General features: G+C 33.7%; 1 protein-coding gene across 1 annotated transcript in view; it reads right to left on the bottom strand.

Moving 5' to 3' along the window:
- The window catches only part of TMEM135 (transmembrane protein 135), a 239,311-nt gene that overhangs the window by 78,385 nt on the left and 140,120 nt on the right, over positions 1 to 20,806 (bottom strand). The window contains exon 6 of the mRNA XM_039254345.1: positions 1,356 to 1,402. Coding sequence (XP_039110276.1) covers positions 1,356 to 1,402 — 47 coding nt within the window. The remainder of the gene's footprint in view (positions 1 to 1,355; positions 1,403 to 20,806) is intronic.

Genomic DNA, 20,806 nt, shown 5'->3' with positions numbered 1-20,806 from the left:
TCAGCTTTTTATATTTTCCCCACTAGGTATGCTTTATCTTCAGACTAGACAGACATAAAGATCAGCCAGGTGAACTTTTTGCAATATTGTCCTACTAATATATATGAATACAACATGAAGTTTTGGGAAATTGATGCAATGATATAGTTGTTGTCCTTAACTCCTCTACTTTACTACTAGTAATTCTAACAATTTCACAAAGATCCCTAGAGAGCTGCTGAAAGACTCCTAGAGAGCTGAAATGAGTTTTCAGTCACTAATAACCAAGAAAATACTATGCATTCATTACCAATCCTTTGCAAATCAAGTCCTCCCTACTCTGAAATTTGATCCATTTTTCCCCTTCTAAGGGCCATGCTGTCCCTTTATAAGAGTAACAGGAGCAGTACCACTTTATATGTGCATGTAAAATATCTGATAAAGTCATAATAAGTTAAAACCATATTACTGTGCTTATCAAATCAAGTATTTATTAGGGTGTTCTGGCAGGAAACTAACTGTTTTAAAATTCTGGTATGGTTGAATTGTCTCATTTAGGTAAAAAGAAAAAAATAAAGGTATCTACCAAATATATCTTATTAAAACATGTAACTGCCTTTGTCAATCAAATAAAATTTTAATTTTAAAAGTTTGGTCCTTCCTGCTGTGATTGAATTCTGCCTATATCCAGGAAAACCAAGAAAAAGTCTACTCAAATTAGTGTAATAAGAGTGAAATAAATGGGAATTACTGCTATCACTGACAATAAAGGTTATGAAGGAGTGGACTCTTCCCAGTAAAAAATCCCATTCCTGTACTGCTACGGTTATATAGTGATTCCATTTGAATCCTTCTTATTGACCTTGAAATCTTAAGCGATCCTAACCCTTCTCTACAGACCTCACAGTTTCAGTGTCAATGGGAAACAGAACTCTGACATTATGGATTAATTCAACGTGCTGGGTTATCCCTAAAGAAGATTTAGATTAAGCTCTACCATCACTTTTCTCTCATTTAAATCTAAAATGCTGACTGCTTTATAAGGAGAATGAAGAATACCTAAAATCAGGTCCAGAAAAAACAAAAACTCACTTGTCAAAAGTTGAGACTATTAACTTACATAATCAGCTTTCCAAGATGAACCTGTAAGTAGAATGTGAAAAAACAACAGATCTTCCTTCCCTCCCTCTATTCACTAAGAAGCAGTGATTCATCTCTAACTACTTTAGAGTGAAGAAAAAAACAAAACAAAAACAACTCATGCCACTTGTGAGAAACAATTATATAGGGAAAAGCTTTAGTTGTATGGCCGATTCAAAAAACTACAAAGGAACACTCTTTTTTCTATTAAGATAAATAGGTATAACAGGACATACCTGAAAAAGAACATGTACATGGCAGCTGTGATGCAGAACAAAAGGACCTACAACAAGGAGAAAATATATTACTTGCAAAAGAACACTGACATCATCTTTGTGTCTTTCTTTTCAAATTTTGATTCCAGTATAGTTAGCACACAGTGTTACATTAGTTTCAGGTGTACAATATAGCAATCCAACACTTCCATACAACACCTGGTGCTCATCACAAGTGTCCTTCTTAATCCCCATCACCTAGGTAACCCATGCTCCAACTCACCTCCCCTCTGGTAACCACCAATTTGTTCTCTCTAATTGAGAGTCTGTTTCTTGATTTGCCTCCCTCTTCCTCTTTTTTCCCTTTACTCATTTGTTTCCTTTGTTTTTCTTTTGTTTGTTTCTTAGATTCCACATGGAGGTAAAATTATATGGTATTTATCTTTCTCTGACTGACTTATTTCACTTAGCATAATACTCCGTAGCTCCATCCATGTCATTGCGTCATTTGTGTGTTATGAAGGCAAAATACCCTTGTATTTCTTGTGCCTGAAACAACTTAAAGATGTGCAAAACTAGTCATGCACGTATCACATTCCCTTTCAAATAAGCCATATTAAGGCAATAATGAGTCTGCTCATACACACACACACACACACACATACACACACACAAATTATATAATTATGCACATTATACAATATGTATATATATGTTGTAAATATATATATATATTTATATATATATAGACTGGGTAGAAGGGTAACATGGTTCAAGAGGAATAGTGAATAGTGAAGTTTTAAAATTATCTCTAAGAATGCCTGAAGAAGCATAAATATTAAAGAACAAAGATATTTGTTCATTTATATAATGAAGTTAGCAAATAAATCATAAAGCTTATTAACTATTATACCAAGATGATGAGATTTTTTTTTCAAATGTAAAATACAGTTCAGTTGTCAACCAATTCTAATCAATAAGAAAAACTCCTAAAAATATAATCATCCTTTGTGGGATACAGACTAGCTGTAAAACAAAATTCCTCTAATAGCAGGCATCCAAACACAGTAAATCTAAATTTAAAGAGCTCCTTTTAAATACATCACACCAAACACAATATAATAAGGTGGATATGTAAAGAATTCAGAATCCAACTCCTGACCAAAAGCTTAGTTATGCCAACAAATTGGACCTCCATAAGTTGTTTTAAATCACTGAAAAACGTGCTTGTTTCAGCAGCACATATATTAAAATCACTGAAAAACAAGTTGTAAAATGTGTTCTTATGTTAACAATAGTATAAACTGAAACATGATTGTCAATGGCCTCACATCACAGACAAATGACAAATGAGAAATCTTTAACTGTAAATGGCTTACCACAAAGTACAACAAAAATGAATACAGGGGAAAATAGTGTTTTAGAACTTCCAACACAATTTCTAGTCAACTTAAGGACTATTATTATTTATTATATCTATTATTTATATCTATATATTATATATTTATTTATATCTATATTATTTATTATATAGAAAACACATAAAACCTTCTTCTCTGTATAAAGTATATAAAATCTCATTCTAATAAACACACACAAAATCTTCTGTCCTCTCTCCTTCCTTTTCTCTTTTCCTTTGCCTTAAAAAACATCCTATCAGTGATGCATAAGGTTCATTATCAGTTTCTGTAAACATAACTTAGAGTACATGGAATAACTTTCAATTAATGATTAACAAATTAAAAATTAAAATCCAAGGGAGTTGGTGTACTAGCTATAATTTGCCACCCAATGACTCAGATCATGAAACTCAACTTTTAGTTCCCTATCATTCTATACCCTCTGGGCAAAGCCTTACTTCCCAGATGTTCAAGGTTTCATTCTTTCCCTGAATTCGTCATTTTCCTCCCTTGCAGACCCACTTACAAACCTCTCTAGAAGTGTTGCAATAATCTTTTCCATGCCCTTTACCTTTCTCTAAGGAAAATTTCCTTAGTCTCTCTCTCAAAATGTTGCTATACTCTATCCTAATATTCTAAACCTATCAATGCTCATGTTAAACTAACATTTATCTTTGTGGAATAATACACACAAAAATGGGAAAAAGTACAATGTTTAAGACTTCAAGCTCTGGAATATATAAGATCTGGGTTTGAATCTAGTTGTATGTTACTTTCAATGCCTTATCTAATTTCCCTAAGACTTAGATTTCTTGTCTATAAAGTGAGAATTGAAGTTCTCTTTTTTATACAGTAGAGATTCAAGAGATGAAACTCTGTACAAGCTGGGGGGGGAGAATCTAAAGAATATTAATGTACAGTAGATCAATTCATTTAACAGTTATTTACTGAATGCCTAATATGTTCTAGGCACTGTTCTAGAACCTACAATAGTACACAGAATGGGCAAAGTCCTCGTTCTAATGAAAGTTATTTTTTAGTCAGGTTAAAGAAGATTAAAAGAAAATACTATGTTAGATAGTAATAGCAGTTTGGGAGAAAAAGAAAGCAGGATAAGGAAATAAAGTGCAGGAGAAGAGGCACTGTGGTTTTATATGAAGTGGTCAAGGAAGCCGAGACTCAGTAGAGACACTGAGGAGATGAGGAATAAGCAAGGGGACTATATCAAAGGAACCACTGGAAAGATTCTAAGTTTTATTATGAAAAGTGTTCAGTATTGTGTTAATTAAAGGTGCTAAAGAAAATATTTAATTTTTAGAGACATAGTGTTTTGAAAGCTTTTTAAATTAGTTTTGCTAATTTATTAAACAGTCTTCAAAAAATGCTTTTCCAAATAAAATGTACATCTGCAGTTAAATAAGGAAGAACATTTTCTGTTTTTCAAATTTCAGAATTTGAATGCGAAGGGAACTTAGATAAACCCTATGTTTTTTTCATGTCAGGAAACTAATATACTGAGAAGAAATGTGATACATCCATGCTTACCCCAATAACTGTATCTTGTATTTCCGTCGTTAAACAAATATTGGTCAAATGAGTTACTCTATGGCTGCTCTGTACAGAAAATACTTAAATACAATTTAGACCCTCAAGGAGCTTACAGATACTGACTGCTTCAAAGTCCAAATCTTTAGCTAGTATTCACAGGTGGCTAAATTTTTAATAGCTTTATTGAAGTAAAATTACCATATTTAAAGTACATGTTTTTGTATATCTTGATATAGGTATATATATCTATAAAATCATCCTCATAATCAAGATAATGAACACGTTTCACATCCAAAAAGTTCTTAACTGCATTCCCTTATTATCATCTTCATAGCTGCAGAATCTATCGTAATGTCACATTTCCAATATTAGTAGTTTGTATCTTATTTTCTTGATCAGTCTAGGTACAGATATATTAACTGCACTGATTTAATCAAAGAACAAACTTGGTTTAAATAATTTTCTCTGTTGTTTTTCTGTTTCTATTTCATTGATTTCAATTTGATCTTTATTAGTTTCTTTTTCTGTTTGCTTTAGATTTCATTTGCTTTTGTTTTCTTATTTTCTTACAGATAGAAATTTAGGGCATTGATCTAAATTTTTCTTTTTTAATATCAGTATATAATGCCAAAATTACCCACTGTATATGGATCCTGGTAATTTTGATAAGCTGGTTATTCATTTTTGTTTATTCAGAATACTTCTTTTAATGTATTTATCTATTTATTTATTTGCAGGGGGTGGAGAGGGAGGGAAAGAGAGAATCCCAAACAGACTCCATGCTGTCAGTACAGAGCCTGATGCAGGCCTCAATCTCATGAACTGTGAGATCATAACCCGAGATGAAATCAAGAGTTGGATGCTCAACTGACTGAGCCACCCAGGCACTCAGAATACTTTCTAGTTTTGCTTTTGCTTACTGCTGTGATCCATGACCTAATTAGAAGTATATTAATTTCCGAATATTTGGGGATTTTCAGTGACCTTTCTGTTGTTATGACTTATTTGATTCTGTTATGGTCAGAAAGTATTTTATGACTTGATTATTTCTAAATTTATCAGGGTTTATTTTGTGTCCCAGAATATATTAGAATATATTTAATTTTTTGGTAAATACCCATGTGTATTTTATTAATTTTTTAAAGTTTATTTTTCTTCTTTAGTAATCTCTATACCCAAAATGTGGCTTGAACTCCCAATGGTGAAATCAAGAGTCACATGCTCCTTAGACTGAGCCAGTCAGGTACCCCACCCCGGAATCATGTGCATTTGAAAAGATTGTGCATTCTACTTTTGCTGGGCAGAGAGTATCAATTAGGTCAAGTTGGTTGACAGTGTAGTTCAAATATTCCTTATCCTTAATGATTTGTCTACCTGTCAATCAATTACTGGGAGAAGTTATCAAAATGTCTTGCTGTAATTGTGGAGCTAGTTGTCTTCACAATCTCTCCTTGCAATTCTATCACTTTTTCCTGGGTGTATTCTGAAGCTCTGTTTTTAGGAACATAAACATTTAGAATTATGTCCACTTTATCATGATGAAATCACCTTTTCTCTGATAATACTCCTTTGCTCTGAAATCTATTTTATCTGACAATAACTCCAGATTTCTTTTGATACTATTATCCATATTTTTACTTTTAATTGATGGAGTCTTTATATTAGAAGTTCATTGTGCAAAGGCATCTTGTTGTTTCTTGTTTTTTATTCTATCTGAAAATTCTCCATCTCTTCACTGGCAAAGAGTGTTTAACATGACTATATGTAAATATAGATTTAATTCGGAATTAAATCTATCACTTGGTCTTTATTTTTCTATTGTTTCTCATTTGTTTCGTTTTCCTCCTTTCTACCTCTTGTGGACTGAGTATTTATAGGACTCCACTTTTTCTCCTTTGTTGGCTTATTTTAGTGTTTGTTTTAGGGTTTACAGTGTAGATCTTTAAATTGATACAGTCTCCATTCAAGGGATATTATAACCACTTAATATATGATACAGATCTTTACAACAGTAGCCTTCCATTTCTCTTCTCCTGATCTTTGTACAATTGTTGTCCTCTATCATACTTTAACCTATATTATAAAATGACTACACTGTAACCCTTTTTCTTTACAAATGTAGATCTAAAAAAATTTCCTTTGTTTTCAAAGATATTTTTGCAGAGTGTAGATTTCTAGGTTGATGGATCATTTTATTTCAGTAGTTGGCTCAACAAATGTCACTCTAATATCTTCTTACAATTTGATTATGATGTGCTTTGGAGTAGGCTTCTTCATGTTTCTTGTACTAGGGCTTCATTAAATTTCTTGGACCTATGAGTTTACAATTTTCACCAAATTTGAAAATGTTTTAGCCATAATTACATCAGCTATTTTTTCTTCCCTCCTTTTTTCCTTTAGGAGCTCTAATTAATGTAGAATAGGTCTCCTGAAATTGTCCCACAAGAAATGTTCTCTTTATCTTGTAAAAAAAAAAAATTCTTTTTACAGTGTTTCATTTTGGGTTGTAGAAACAATTTATCAATTTTTTTCTCCTGCAATGAATGCCATTAATGCATTTTCCATCTGATACACTGTAATTATCATCTCTAGAAGTCTGATTTAGATTTCCCCCCTATTTTCCATGTCTCTAACTTTTTGCAACTATGGAATTCAGATACAATAAATCTTTTTAATGTCCTTGCCTGCTAAGTCTAACAGCTTTGTCATTTGGGTTTGGTATCAATTGACAAATTTATCTTCTCCTTACAGGTTAAATTTTGTTTCTTACTGCATGCCCAGTAGTTCTGATTGGATAACAGACATTCCGAATTTTACCTTGCTTGAGTACTGGATATTTTTGTATTCTCACAAATCTTCTTGAGCTTTGTTCTGGGACACAGTTATTTGGAAACAGTTTGATTATTTAAGGATTTACTCTTAAGGTATTTTAGGAGGGAGTAGAGTACTACTCAATTTAGAGCCAGTTACTCTCCATCACTGAGATAAGACCCTTCTGTGTACTTTAACCAGTGCCACAAGAATCTTGAGATTTTCCATTCTGGCTATTAAAAACAGACACCATTCCTGCTGCTATCTGAATGCCAAGCAATCAAGTAAGGACCTCGGATCCTTTCAGGTTGTTCTTTCCTTGGCTGAGGGCATTACCCTCAGGTACAGGCCCTAACCTGTAAGCAGCTGATCACTTTTCTCTCTGGTCTTCTATTCTGTGAACTCTATCCAACACTGTTTTCTCTCACACTCTACTCTGTTTCTTCAACTCGGAAAGTCCTTGACTTTGTCTGAATGCCTCTTCTTAGATCCAAGCCTGGAAACTCTAGCAAGCTAGCATACTCATTTGTTTCCCAGCTCTGAGGGTCCTCTGCCCTTCGGTGTCTAATGTCCAGGACCTTGAGATCACTGTTACATGTGTTGCAACTTGGTTGTTGCGGCTCTAAGAATAAGGGTTACCTGGATCAACCTGTAACTGTTATTACATCGATGACAGAAGCAGCGTGTGGCTCTTTATATTTAATTTATAATTAAATAATATTAAAATTCAGTTCCCCATTCATACTAGTCATACTTCATGGAATCAAGAGCCACATGTGGCTGTGGATATTATAATAGAACAGCTACAGAATATCTCCATTACTGCAAAAAATGCTATTAGACATGCCTGGCTAGTGAATGGTAGTTTCACTGTGAATTGTGGTAATGTTATGTAGCACTTAAAATATTTGAACTTTAGCTGTAAAATAGACATCTACATACATCTATTTTTATAGTTTACACTTTTATGTCTGAATCAACACAAAATTTATAGTCCTACCACTTACTTTACTAATTTGTAGAAACAATACAATATCATCTATTACATATATGTAAGGATTAAATGAAATAACATGCAAAAAGCCTGAAAGTTACTAGTATATCAAACATGCTCAGTAAATAATAACTATTAACAAAAAATAATTTCTCTGCAATTCTCTTCCATTTCACAACCATTGCACAATACAGTTACAAAGAATAAGGAATTTTGCAATTGCTTTTTTCACTTTAAATTTTTAACGTTTTTTAACTCAAAAAGTAATGTAGGACATGCTACAACATAGATGAACCTTAAAAACATTATTTAACTGAAAGAAACTAGTGACTCCATGTTGTATACCATTGATAATGAATTCAAGAATAGACAAATCTATTTACAGAAAGTAGAGTTAATGGATGTCTAGAGCTAGGGAAATGAGGTGGCAGCAACTGTTTGTTAATGGTACAAAGTTTCTTCTGGGTGGGTGATGAAACGTTTCTAAAATTAGATTGTATGGATAGATGCAGAACTCTATAAATATACTAAAACTCATGTAATTAACACTACAAAATGGAAAATTTTAAAGCATGTAAAGTACATGTCAAAAAAAACCCTATTCAAACTGCATTTTTACAAAATAATACATATGCAACAATAAAAACAAAACTGCAAACTAAACAACAAAAATACAATGAAAAGAAAGTTCCCTCCTATTCCAGATCTCTCATATCCTGTCTGTGCATACTAATAAAGTATGTTGTTTTTTTTTTAATGTTTTATTTATTTCTAGGCGAGAGAGAGAGAGACAGCGTGAGCAGGGGAGGGTCAGAGAGAGAGGGAGTCACAGAGAGAGGGAGTCACAGACTGAAAAAGGCTCCAGGCTCTGAGCTGGCAGTCAGCACAGAGCCCGACGCGGGGCTCGAACCCACGAACCGCGAGATCACGACCTAAGCGAAAGTCGGACGCTTAACCGACTAAGCCACCCAGGCGCCCCTAATAAAGTATGTTTCATCCTTTCCTTTTAAATTTTACACACACCTATATGGAAATGCTGACATTTCTTAAAACAGTCTATGACTAGATTTTTGGAGTGGATGGAGCCCATAAATATTGAATACCTAAGTACATTTTATAAACATGTGCACTTACATCTCTTGAGGTAAATTCTTAGATGTGAATCCACTGCATTAAGGCCTGTGAGCATTTTTAATTTTGATGCACTCCCATCAACAGTATTGAAAGTACCTACTTCCTTACACTAGCTATTTCCCTATACACAGAAAAACTGTGTTTTATCAAACTGTTTTATCCTAACCAATCCGATAGATGAATGAGGTGATATCTCATATTATAGTTGCATTCTTCTATCAGTGAAACCAACCCTCCTAGATGAGTTTTGGTCAGTTGGCTTAACTCTTTTTCATATCCTTTGCCTATTTGTGGATTGTTGATCTGTTAGAAACCATTCTTATTTTCTGAAACTGCATATATTTATAGAAAAACTTAGAATGAATTTTATTATTATCTATTTGTACTAAGAATAGGAGTGGTTAAATAAAAGTAATCATGTGAAAGAAATCTCATAATATACTCAGCCAAAAAAACATTGTAAGCCAAGAGTATACATAAAGTCTAACAAATAATGTGAAAATAAAGCTCATTCAGCTGAAAAACACTGTTTTTTCTGGAATGCATTTTTAGGAAGTGATTGTTTTACAATACAGGGCTTCTGCTATAAAGCTTACAAAACTTCCCAAAAAATTGTACTATTACTCTCCTCACTATGTCACTGGGAATTTTATCAAAACTATCCCCTCTCAAGGCTCTAACAAAGAAACAGTATCACAATATATGAATACTTTAAAATCCTAAAAACAATCAGAAATATTAAAAAAAATGTAAATATGGCCCAACGTGAATATGTCCTGGAAAAGAAAGCTGTTTTTACCATTAAGCCTCAAAATGGTTAAAACACATATCCTGACGTCATTTTAGAGCCTACTAGACATGGTGCATTTAACTATTTCCTACCACAGAGCTCTCCTGCTTTTCTTTAACATACACAATTAAATGTTCTTTGTCCCTGATCACTTCTTGAGTATATCCAAAGAAACGATACCCTTTGCTGCATGGCCTTCATTACCCATCAAGCCCATCTTCATCCCCACCCTCCCCCATCCGTTGAGTCTTCTTCTTCCATTATGCAAATAAATACTGAAATCTCATTTCTGTTTCTGGAAAAGAAGCAACAAACTTCCCCTTGTTCATGTGTACTTTATTCATATTTTAGCCATGTATCCAACCCACCCATTCACAAAAACTGATCTGATGTCTATGTGTTTCCAACACTTTGTGACTTATCAAGTCAAAAAGTGAAAAAGAACAAAGAACCACAAGTTCTCACCCTCATTTACGTATTTATTCAGTACTTGCTGTATTGCCACTATATTGGGGAAACAAAACTACATAATACTCAATACCTGTTGCCCTTCTGAGGTCAGTCTAGAGGAAATGTAGGCACATTAACAAACCATTCCAATACAATACACAAGGACACAATATTTACACTTCACCCTATAAGAGGTACTCACCAAAACACCTCACTGTGTTATTACTGTAATTATTCAACATATTTAGGCAATGCTTTTTTGGCCATCTATATACCTTTCTTAATGTCTGCACCAGAACTTAAGTGGAATACAGGAAAGTGAACCCTTCGCTTCACCTAATTCTATACATGGATAGATTTCTTTATATGTAACTTTTGGATAACGATGTCATTTCTAATTATAGAACCCATCTTCCAAAAAACTAAATAGTACTCTCATTCATACACTTTGTAAAAGGCTGAACTTCAGACTCTAAGCATCTTTACACTTTTTTGCAAACACAGACCACTGCATGGCCTCTTGGAGACACCATTCTTATCGGATGAATGTTATCGTAATTTGCTATATATATATTTTTTACTTTGAACACACAATGTATCATTATCATAATACTGATTGGCTTCAGATAATTAGGCATAATCTTAAATAGCACTATTCCCATGTTAAATAGCTATGTATTGCTTTATAATTTTAAAAAATCTTAGGTAATTAAAATCTCATTTAATATATAGTCCATCTTTATAATCTATCTCTTTGTTTTAGACTGGCAGTTTTACTTACTGATTTTTTTTTTAAATTTCCCAATACAGAGACAGTACAAAATACCTTATGGGGAATTTTAGAGCCACAAATGCCAGACTTGAGGTAAGAAAGAAGTCTTGGATCTCCAGAGTAAGACTATAAACTTGATCAAATCACTTCCATTTTTTATTTATTTTTATCTTTTTTTAATTTTAGAGAGAATGCACATGCATGAGCAGGGGATAGGGGCAGAGGGAGAGAGAGAATCTCAAGCAGATCTTGATCCAATGACTATAGGATCAAGATCTGAACCAAAATCAAAAGTCCACCATTCAAACGGAACCAGCCACCAGGCGCCCCAAATCACATCCACTTTTTAAACCTTAACTTTTTCCTATTTAAAAGAAGTTATATTAATCTTTAGAATTTTTCATAACTACAAAATTCTATGATTCCATATGTCAATTTTTTCACCATAAAATAAAGTTATTTCAAAGCAAACAGTCACTAATATGTCATGAGAAAATCTCAGAATATATGTATATACTAGGCAAATTAAAGTATGACAATAACTTGGGGCCAGTCTTTTCCTTGCACTGCTCACTATTCTTGATTTATATATTCAAGGTCAGCACACAGAGTTGGGCAACACATTAGCCTTGAAAATTTCCAGCTGTAACAAGAGTTAGGTTAGATAGTGGCTGGGAAGTATCGCCTATGTGATATCCTAATTTTTTATGGTGAGTAAACTGTACTTTGTTTTCCATAAAAATGAAACAATTTAAAGTATACAACTATGAAAAATTTCAGTACACAGGAACTAATACAACTTACAAGTTAATTCCTTATAACAACAAATTCTAATTCTGTTAGCAGATTTTTAAAAAACAAATAGTGTTAAACAATTTACTATTTAGGACTACAGATAAAAGTTTATACATAGAAACAGTGCTTATTAAAAATTTTTTTTAACTTAATGGTCAAGTAAAAGCCAAGACATGAATTTATTCACTGAACACTGAAACTATATTCTCAGAACTGGGCTATAAAAACCAATTAGACATTATCATTACATACCCACAACATTTTATTTGCATCTCAACTACAATCAAGTAAAGGAAATACAGTTTACTGGAAGTAAGGTTTGAACACTGACTTAGATTTAAAAGTTAATGATATTCAACTGCTTCCTTCCCCACATACCCATTTCTCTACTGTATGGTCAATTCACCGGTCATTAAAAATGTTCAGGGCACCTGGGTGGCTCGGTCAGTTAAGTGTCTGACTTCGGCTCAGGTCACGATCTCACGGTTCATGGGTTCAAGCCCCACATTGGGCTCTGTGCTGACAGCTCAGAGCCTGCAGCCTGCTTCAGATTCTGTGTCTCCCTCTCTCTCTGCCCCTCCCTCTGCAGAAGCTCTGTCTCTGTCTCTCAAAAATAAACATAAAAAATTTTTGGAAAAAAAAGTCATTAAAAAACAAACAAGAAAAGAACTAAGTATGAAAAGGAAGCCTAAATAAACCATGGAAGAGTTTAAAGATAGAAAGTCAGTAAAGGTTACTCAAGACAATCATAAGGACCAGAGAACATGGAAAAAGAAGAAAGCAGAGGAATAAAACAGGTAATAAGCTGCTACTGATAACAGTGCCAGGTACTATAAAAGATATTTTTAAAATACTGTCGATGTTTAACCCCAACAATAGCACTTTAAGGTAGGTTTCTATCACTCCCATTTTAAAGATGAGGCAATTGGGCTTAGAAGATAAATTACTGACCTAAAATTACAGAACATTTAAGTGGTGGAAGACTATTCTGATTTCAAATTCAAGGCTTTCAATTATACTCCTTTGCCTCCAGAAAATATTTTATTCTTACTAACTCTGATTGAATGATAACAGTGCTTCCATGATAAGAATAATCCCCTAATGCTTCCAATGTATTATTTTTTAAACAGTGTCTGTCATTTTTAAAAAAGGAAATAAGGGGAATTTTTTTAGAGTTCAATATAATAATAATTAAAATAACAGTGTTGGGGCACCTGGGTGGCTCAATTGGTTGAGCATCTGACTACAGCTGAGGTCATGATCTCACAGTTCGTGCATTCAAGCCATACATCAGGCTCTGTGCTGACAGCTCAGAGTCTGGAGCCTGCTTCAGATTCTGTGTCTCCCTCTCTTTGACCCTCCCATCTAGCAGGTCTCTCTGATCTTCATGCGCTGTCTCTCTTTCTCAAAAATAAGTAAACATTAAAAAAAATAACTGTTAACAACAACATTAATTGCCGATATTATTGAATGCTTGCAATATGTTACATGCTGTATTAAGTACTTGACATTGTATCACCTTACGTAGTCTTCAAAATAGCCCTGTGATGTAGGGATTATTATCCCTATTTCAGAGAAGAGGTTTAGAGAGACATAGATAGTTACAGGATTGAGGCAGGTTTAGAAACCAGGTGTGATTCCAAAACCCATGAGCTGTCATGGATTTCTCTCAAAGTTTCCTTTTAAAACCCTCATTAAAGCAGTACAGCTTTTATACATTTCATTCAAATTAATTATGAAACATCTCTTATTTTCATGAACAGCAAATAAAATAGTAAGTTTAGATATAGTCTCTATGTGAAAGAACTACTTGCATAATGAACCAGATTTAAGAAAGGCAAAGATGACAAGAAAATCCCACAATCCTCAAAACTTGTCTAAAATATTTATTCTAATAAAGAAAAACACATCTAAAAAGCATATTTTTTCATTTCCAAAATAAGTAATTTAAATATTACAATCAAAAATGAAAACAAAACCTAAAACCCTCCATGTTTATATACTGAGATGAGAAAAAAGTGGCATAAGCCAGTTTTCCAGTATGTTTGCATAGCTATGTAAGGGACCATTCTTTGTCCTAATGCCAAACATGTTACCTTTTCAACTGAGAAAAAAACCAAAGAACACAAAAAAGCTTACATGTCATTCAGCACATGGAAGAAAAAGGTTTTATATGGACTCAGAGCAAAGTTAAAGATTAAAACATATTGTGTTTTCAGCAGGGCAAAGCAGACAGCTCACCTAAGTGAAACCTCATTATTATATATGTAGACAATTTGCAGTAGGTTAGTTATTTTCATCCAAATGGTGGTATTACCCTTAACCTCAAATAAGAAACAGGCTTAGGGTGATATTCTGTTTTTCCCTCAGAGACATTAGAAAAATAAATAAATAAGAACACCCAGATTACTTTAGAAATGTTATAGCAGGACTACATACACACAGTACATAGCAGTATGCAAATCAGATTTTTATCATTTTTAAATTTTATTATTATTTTAATATAATTTACTGTTAAGTTAGCTAACATACAGCATGTACAGTGTGCTCTTTGCTTCGGGAGTAGATTCCCATAATTCATCATTTACAAGTGCCGTCCTCAATGCCCATCACCCATTTTCTCCTCCACCGCCCCCATAGTTTTGTCAATTGATAAAGGTAAGAAAGACCATTAGAGTGAGGGTCATTATTATTCTAGCCAAGGTGACCAGTAGGACAGCACTCACTACCTCACCAAACAAAGTTGTGCTTGGACCAAAAACCAACAGCTGCTCTCCACCTGGGTTCCAAATTTTTTAGGTGTCCACTGAGAAGCAACTCAATCCCAAAGCATAATCCACCACAAAACAGCTATTAACAATAAAGAATAAGACATATAATTTCTTTACTGTTGTTTTAAACACAACATATGGGTAATTTTACTCATGCATTGGTATAATAAAATGTCATTGAGTATTCCCAAATAGTATACCCCATACCCATTCTTTGGGCATATGCTCATTCCAGAATTCATTTGAGAAAATCCTTCCTTGATTAGGCATGGCATTACTCATATCTGTCTTAGTTCTCACTATTTCTATCCAGCTGCTAATTATTCTCTGCATAGGTTCCCACCGACTACCACTTCTTCAGGGGGGAAAAGGTCCAGAACTGATGGACTGTTTTATATTGTTTTGGTTTTTTCTTAATGAATATTTTAAAAGTCTTAACGCATAATGTAGTGAGCATTACCTCTACCAAAAAAAGCAGAGAGGGGTTATAGCTTGTGCTTGAATTCTGAATCAAATGAACCATGGAAGATTTTTCAATCATCTCTTCTAAACTGAATCCACACACAACATTTTTCTTTTTGAGCTTCCTATGCTAATTACATCAAGGAAACACAACAGATCAAGGTCTCTCAGTTATGCTGGGTAACTAACATCAAGAAACCTTCATTTTCTGTGTTGTTTTTTTCCCCCTCCCCAATCAGCAAGACAGATTAAGTACCTACTTTGTCACTAAGAGACACAATGATATTGAAATATATACTTTTTCAAAATACCTACAAAAGCATCTTAACAGTTTAATAAAAAAGAGAATGATAAAAGAATAAAAAAAATCATCAATACCTTTTAAAAGTCAACTTTGTTCAATACTTAATAGCCCTAGCAATGGGAAGAAACTTAAATGTTTATCTGGTCTTGTTCCAAGAGTAAAAATGAATTAAGAATAAACAGAAATAAAAATCTAGTACAAATGTAAAATAAAGTTTATATACAGTATTACCTATTAGTTATGGATTGCAAAATGATTTTAAGCAAAGATATCTAGAGTGGACGTTATTTCTATCATGGAAATTTCTATTGCATGTGGTCAAGATTTTGCATAAATTTGTGTATAGGCAGTTTCAAAGATGAATCTGGACTACATGACCTAATATGCAGGCAGGAAGTGTCTATCTAAAAGTCAAAAACACAACTTTATGCACTAATACCTGTGAATGTTCATTCAGACTCTTCACCCCTAAAAAGTACATTACTCTTACAACACTGATGTCAGTACTGTGTAGATATATATGCATTTGTGTGTATGTGTCTGTGGAAAGACAGACGTAGATAGGTACACAGGCTGATTTATATTCAACTGTTCAGAATTCTCTTACCAAAGGACAGTATTCCCTGACTTTCCAAATAAACTCAAAATAATGTACTGGTAAACCTGAGTACAGTCTATACTTGGAGAAATCGCCACCTTGGTTTTTTTTTTCTCCCCACCTTACTTGCTTTTTCATAATGCCTCCACCTAAAAAGATGAGGAGTCTTCACAATGAAGAACGTGATCCTCAAATGGTATTTTAGTCCCTCAGTTATGTTCACAATCATCTACTCCTAAAGAAATTGTCATAAAAGGAAAAAAAGTTTTCTTTTTCCTTCTCTATCTTGAATTGAACAAAAGTTTTCTTAAACCTTTTCCCATTAGCATTCTTAATGTTCTCAGTCTTTTCTAGTAGCAATTAGCATACCTGAAGTTATAACTTACTTCTCTTGCATTATATTATAAATACATCCACATTAATGTTTATTTAGAAATACCTAAGATGCGAATTTATCCTTACTCTATGTTATATTCCAAAGTAGTACCTTGAAAATGCAGATTATTGGACATATAGACATACGGGACAGATTCATGGTTAAGAACAAAAAACTCATTCATTTAAATGACAGACTTAGTTATTTATCTTATACAACCCAGATATTTAGCGGTGGCTATTTTTAAAGGTACCTTACAGTTTACAAAGTTAGAGCCTTTTCAAAAATAATTCTACAAAAAGGCATACAGAAAGACATCCGTGGCATATTTCTAAAACACCATGTCCAAACACCATTGTTGCCTCCGGTCACAAAGTTAGAATGAGGTGAACAAAAAATGTAACAGCAGAGCAGAATAGCCCAGTCCACGACTGTCATGCTGGGAAGAGGATTAGAAGTGAAACAGACTAACCTTTTAAAAAATAAGTCCCCACAACACCCAAAGCACTTTGAAACTGATACGACATGGGCTTTTCAGCCTTCAAAATTTAATTAGTAACAATAAACCAGACTAATTGGGAGTAGAAGCTGCAAAGTTCTGAAGAGCATTTCTAACTGTAATTTTCTCAGTGTATTAAATATAGGGCATGGCAAAAATGAGGTATGTATGTATGTAAGCCAACATTTTCACATGGAAATTCTGTCTATAACAACAAATAGTCTGATTAATATTTTAATAGAAAAGGCCCCTAAGGAAAGCAGGTGGTTCCTGGTACACACAGTCTCAGTGTCTGAGCTGTCCTAAGTGTACATTCCTTCATCTTAATCAAGCTAGGAGCCAAAGTATAAACTGGCATTTGTGGGAGTATGATTTCATTACTATAAAAATGAAAAAGGGTACAAGGACCAGTTTCTAAATGAAATCTAAACATTAAAATATCGGCAATTATTCTGCTTCAAAAATTTCATTAGAAATAAGATGTTTATATATATTGAGACCTAGCTGAGCAAAAAGTAAATTCTTCAATTAAATATACTCAGTATTTGGTAGTGAGCATAGTATGAATGACTAGAAGAAAACTTTTCCCATGATCTCTAACAATAAGGTGAAATTCATACTTGATTTTGGATTGTTAAGTCACAAATTAAACTGCATTTAAATTTGTTAAGTCAAATTAAACTACAAATTAAAGCATTTTATTTATATCAATTAAATTTCAACACAAAATTACTGCCTGATTCCATTTCTGCACACATATGTAAATAAAACTGATGGTCAGCTAACCTTCAAAAACTAAGTGATCTCCTTAAGGCCTTATAAATTTAAGGCCTTATTGCCTATATTTTAATTTCACATATTCAAAACTCAGCTAGTCAATAAGCTTAATTACCTAAAATGGCAGTTTTGTTTTTTAAGCAAAGAAACTCTTTGTTCAAATAATATCAAATCTGTAAAACCTATAAGTAAAATAAGTAAATGTAGAGTTGCTCTGAGGTACTGCTTTGTAGTACCATGCACACAGTAGTACCACGTAGTACCATGAACATAGTAGTTCCTGAGAGGCTCTACAAAACTCTAGAAGTATGTGAACAATATCTTAGGAAACACTATCTTGGGGTGCCTGGGTGGTTCAGTTAGTTAAGCGTCCGACTTCGGCTCAGGTCATGATCTCAGTGTTCGTGGGTTCGAGCCCCATGTCGGGCTCTGTGCTGACAGCTAGCTCAGAGCCTAGAGCCTGTTTCAGATTCTGTGTCTCCGTCTCTCTCTGACCCTCCCCTGCTCACGCTGTCTCTCTCTCTCTCTCTCTCTCTCTCTGTGTCTCTCTCTCAGAAATAAATAAAACATTAAAAAAAATTTTTAAAGGAAACACTATCTTGGCACATAGTTTTAAAAAAATGTTCAGAGCCTGAGAGAGATGCCACACTTAGCATGTACTTGATTTATAGTAAATCACCTCACAATAAATCTGTTTCTTAATTTACACATCATTACATGTCATTCTAGCAAAGTGGGTTGAGTGGTTTCAAGAATATAGCAGCAAATTCAGCATAGGAGGGAAAAGTTAAGAGACAGGATGCCAGAAAGACAGAAAAATATAATGAAAGCAAAAGCAAAATAGGTCATTGGTTAAGAATGATACATTATTTGCAAAGTTGGCCAAAATTTCTCCCATCCCTGTATACATGCCCCCTTGAGATTTGACTCTGCTGCTCTCTTGGTCAGAGTTAGAGATAGAGACAAGTTTCCCTCCCTCCCTGGGTTAGCCCTACGATTTGATTTCACCAAGAGTGTGGCAAAAGTAGCACTATGTGACTCCCAAACCTAGGCTCCAGTATCACCTCTTGGAACCTGGAGATCACTGCATAAAGAAGCCGAAGCTAACCAACCTGAGAGTTCAAGACCAGGAAGACAGAAAAGTGAATGATTAGCTCAACATCATCTAAGACCATGAAGCGCCCCGAGTCAAGGCACCAGAAGATTGGAGTTGTGTGAATCCAGAAGAGCTGCCCAACAAAGCTCGGCAGACTAAATTGCTGATGTCAGAATTAGAAGCAAATAAAATTGCTGCTGTTTTGAAGCCACTAAGTTTGGAGAAGGTTCACTGTACTGCAATAGATAATAATAAGTAAGCTAAGCTCAAAATTAATAGTCCTCTGCAGATCATTAGTGTAGAATAAAGAGCCCTACCTATTTTGATAGGTCTTAAATGTATAAATATTATAGGATTAGAAAAAAATTTGTATTTCATAATCTAGGATGATATGAAATATTTTAATAAATCCAAAATGTATAGAAAATTTGGGTTTTTGCATTACTAAATACCAATGAATTGTTGGTTTAAATATACAATAGAAATTATAATAAGTTACAGAATAAAATTCTTTAGCACCTATATTTCCTTATATATTCCATCAGTGTTGAACAGGAAATCAATTATGGATATATAAAACCTAGAACATACTTTTTATGACCAAATAAAGATGCATATTTTGGCAGCTAACACATCTTTATCCAATACTTTATTCAAAAGATTAGCTAAAAAATATCTTAGAATCATTCAATTGTTGTAGCAGCAGAAACTGCATAAGTGAACCATAGCTTCAGTCTTTCCTTCCCATAACATTCCATAGTGATGTAATATTAAGGGAAAATGTTTTAAATACCTAATATAAGACCATTTAGTTAAGCAAACACTATAATTACTAGCATATATATTTTTTATATTTTTATTATTTTCTTTGCCTCATAAAAGAGTGCCAAAACACCAAAAAAAGAAGAAAAAGGGAAAAAAAGGAAAGTATTACAGAGTCCAAACTACACAGGTAGTATGTTTTTCTTAAAGAAAACTTTCCTTCATGTGATGACCTACAGCATAGTCTACCAAGAAGTAATTTACCAATCCAGGTATTCTGTGAATAAGATTTGAGCATATCTAGCACCAATCCTACTAAATGCAGAGAAGTCTGAAAACAGGCCAGTTTTTCACTGTCAATGTACCTAGAGAAGACACCGTGGCCCCACAGATCCTTAGCAGGACTACATTACATTGAGAATTCACAACAGTCTAGAACACAGGTTCTGAGCCTTTTTATATTCTCGGAGCACGGTGGAATTAAGAAATTACGACTCCAAATAACACCAAAGCCAACAATGGTTACAACTACTACTACAACAGAGCAATGTATCACAGACTTCATTTTCAGTCTCATTTTAAGGACCTAAAAACCTCTATTCTCCAACATTACATCATCATGTAATGCTATGAGAAGGAAAGACCGAAGTAACAGTTCACTTACACAAACTTTATCCTGCTAAACTGAAGAGCGATAGGATCTTTTTCAGTCACCATTTTGAAGAGGTGTGTTATCAGCCAAAATATGATCTTTATTAGGTCATTAAAGAGTAGGTTGTACTAAAACAAAACAAAACAAATAAAAACACACACATAAAAGAAAGAATAAAGAGGTGTGAAGAAACTTTTGGATGTGATAGATAGGTTTATGGCATTGACTATGGCAATGAATTCATGTGTGTATACATATCTATAAACTCATCAAGTTGTATACATTAAATACATAATATAGTTTTCTGTACGTCAATCATACCTCAAGAAAGTAGTCTTTCTAAAAAGAAGTGTACTCTATGTTTTATATGACCACAACTGACCTCCTATTCAACAGTGAGTATTCATTCTACTCACGCATTCTATCACAAAAATTCACTGAATACATACTACCAGGCTGAGGATCCAGTAGGAGGACAACA

Source organism: Hyaena hyaena, unplaced genomic scaffold (assembly GCF_003009895.1).
Source record: "Hyaena hyaena isolate Hyena2069 unplaced genomic scaffold, ASM300989v1 scaffold_491, whole genome shotgun sequence".
NCBI lineage: Eukaryota > Metazoa > Chordata > Mammalia > Carnivora > Hyaenidae > Hyaena > Hyaena hyaena.
The sequence above is the reverse complement of the archived record's forward strand: the minus strand, read 5'-3'. Positions and strand labels throughout refer to the sequence as shown.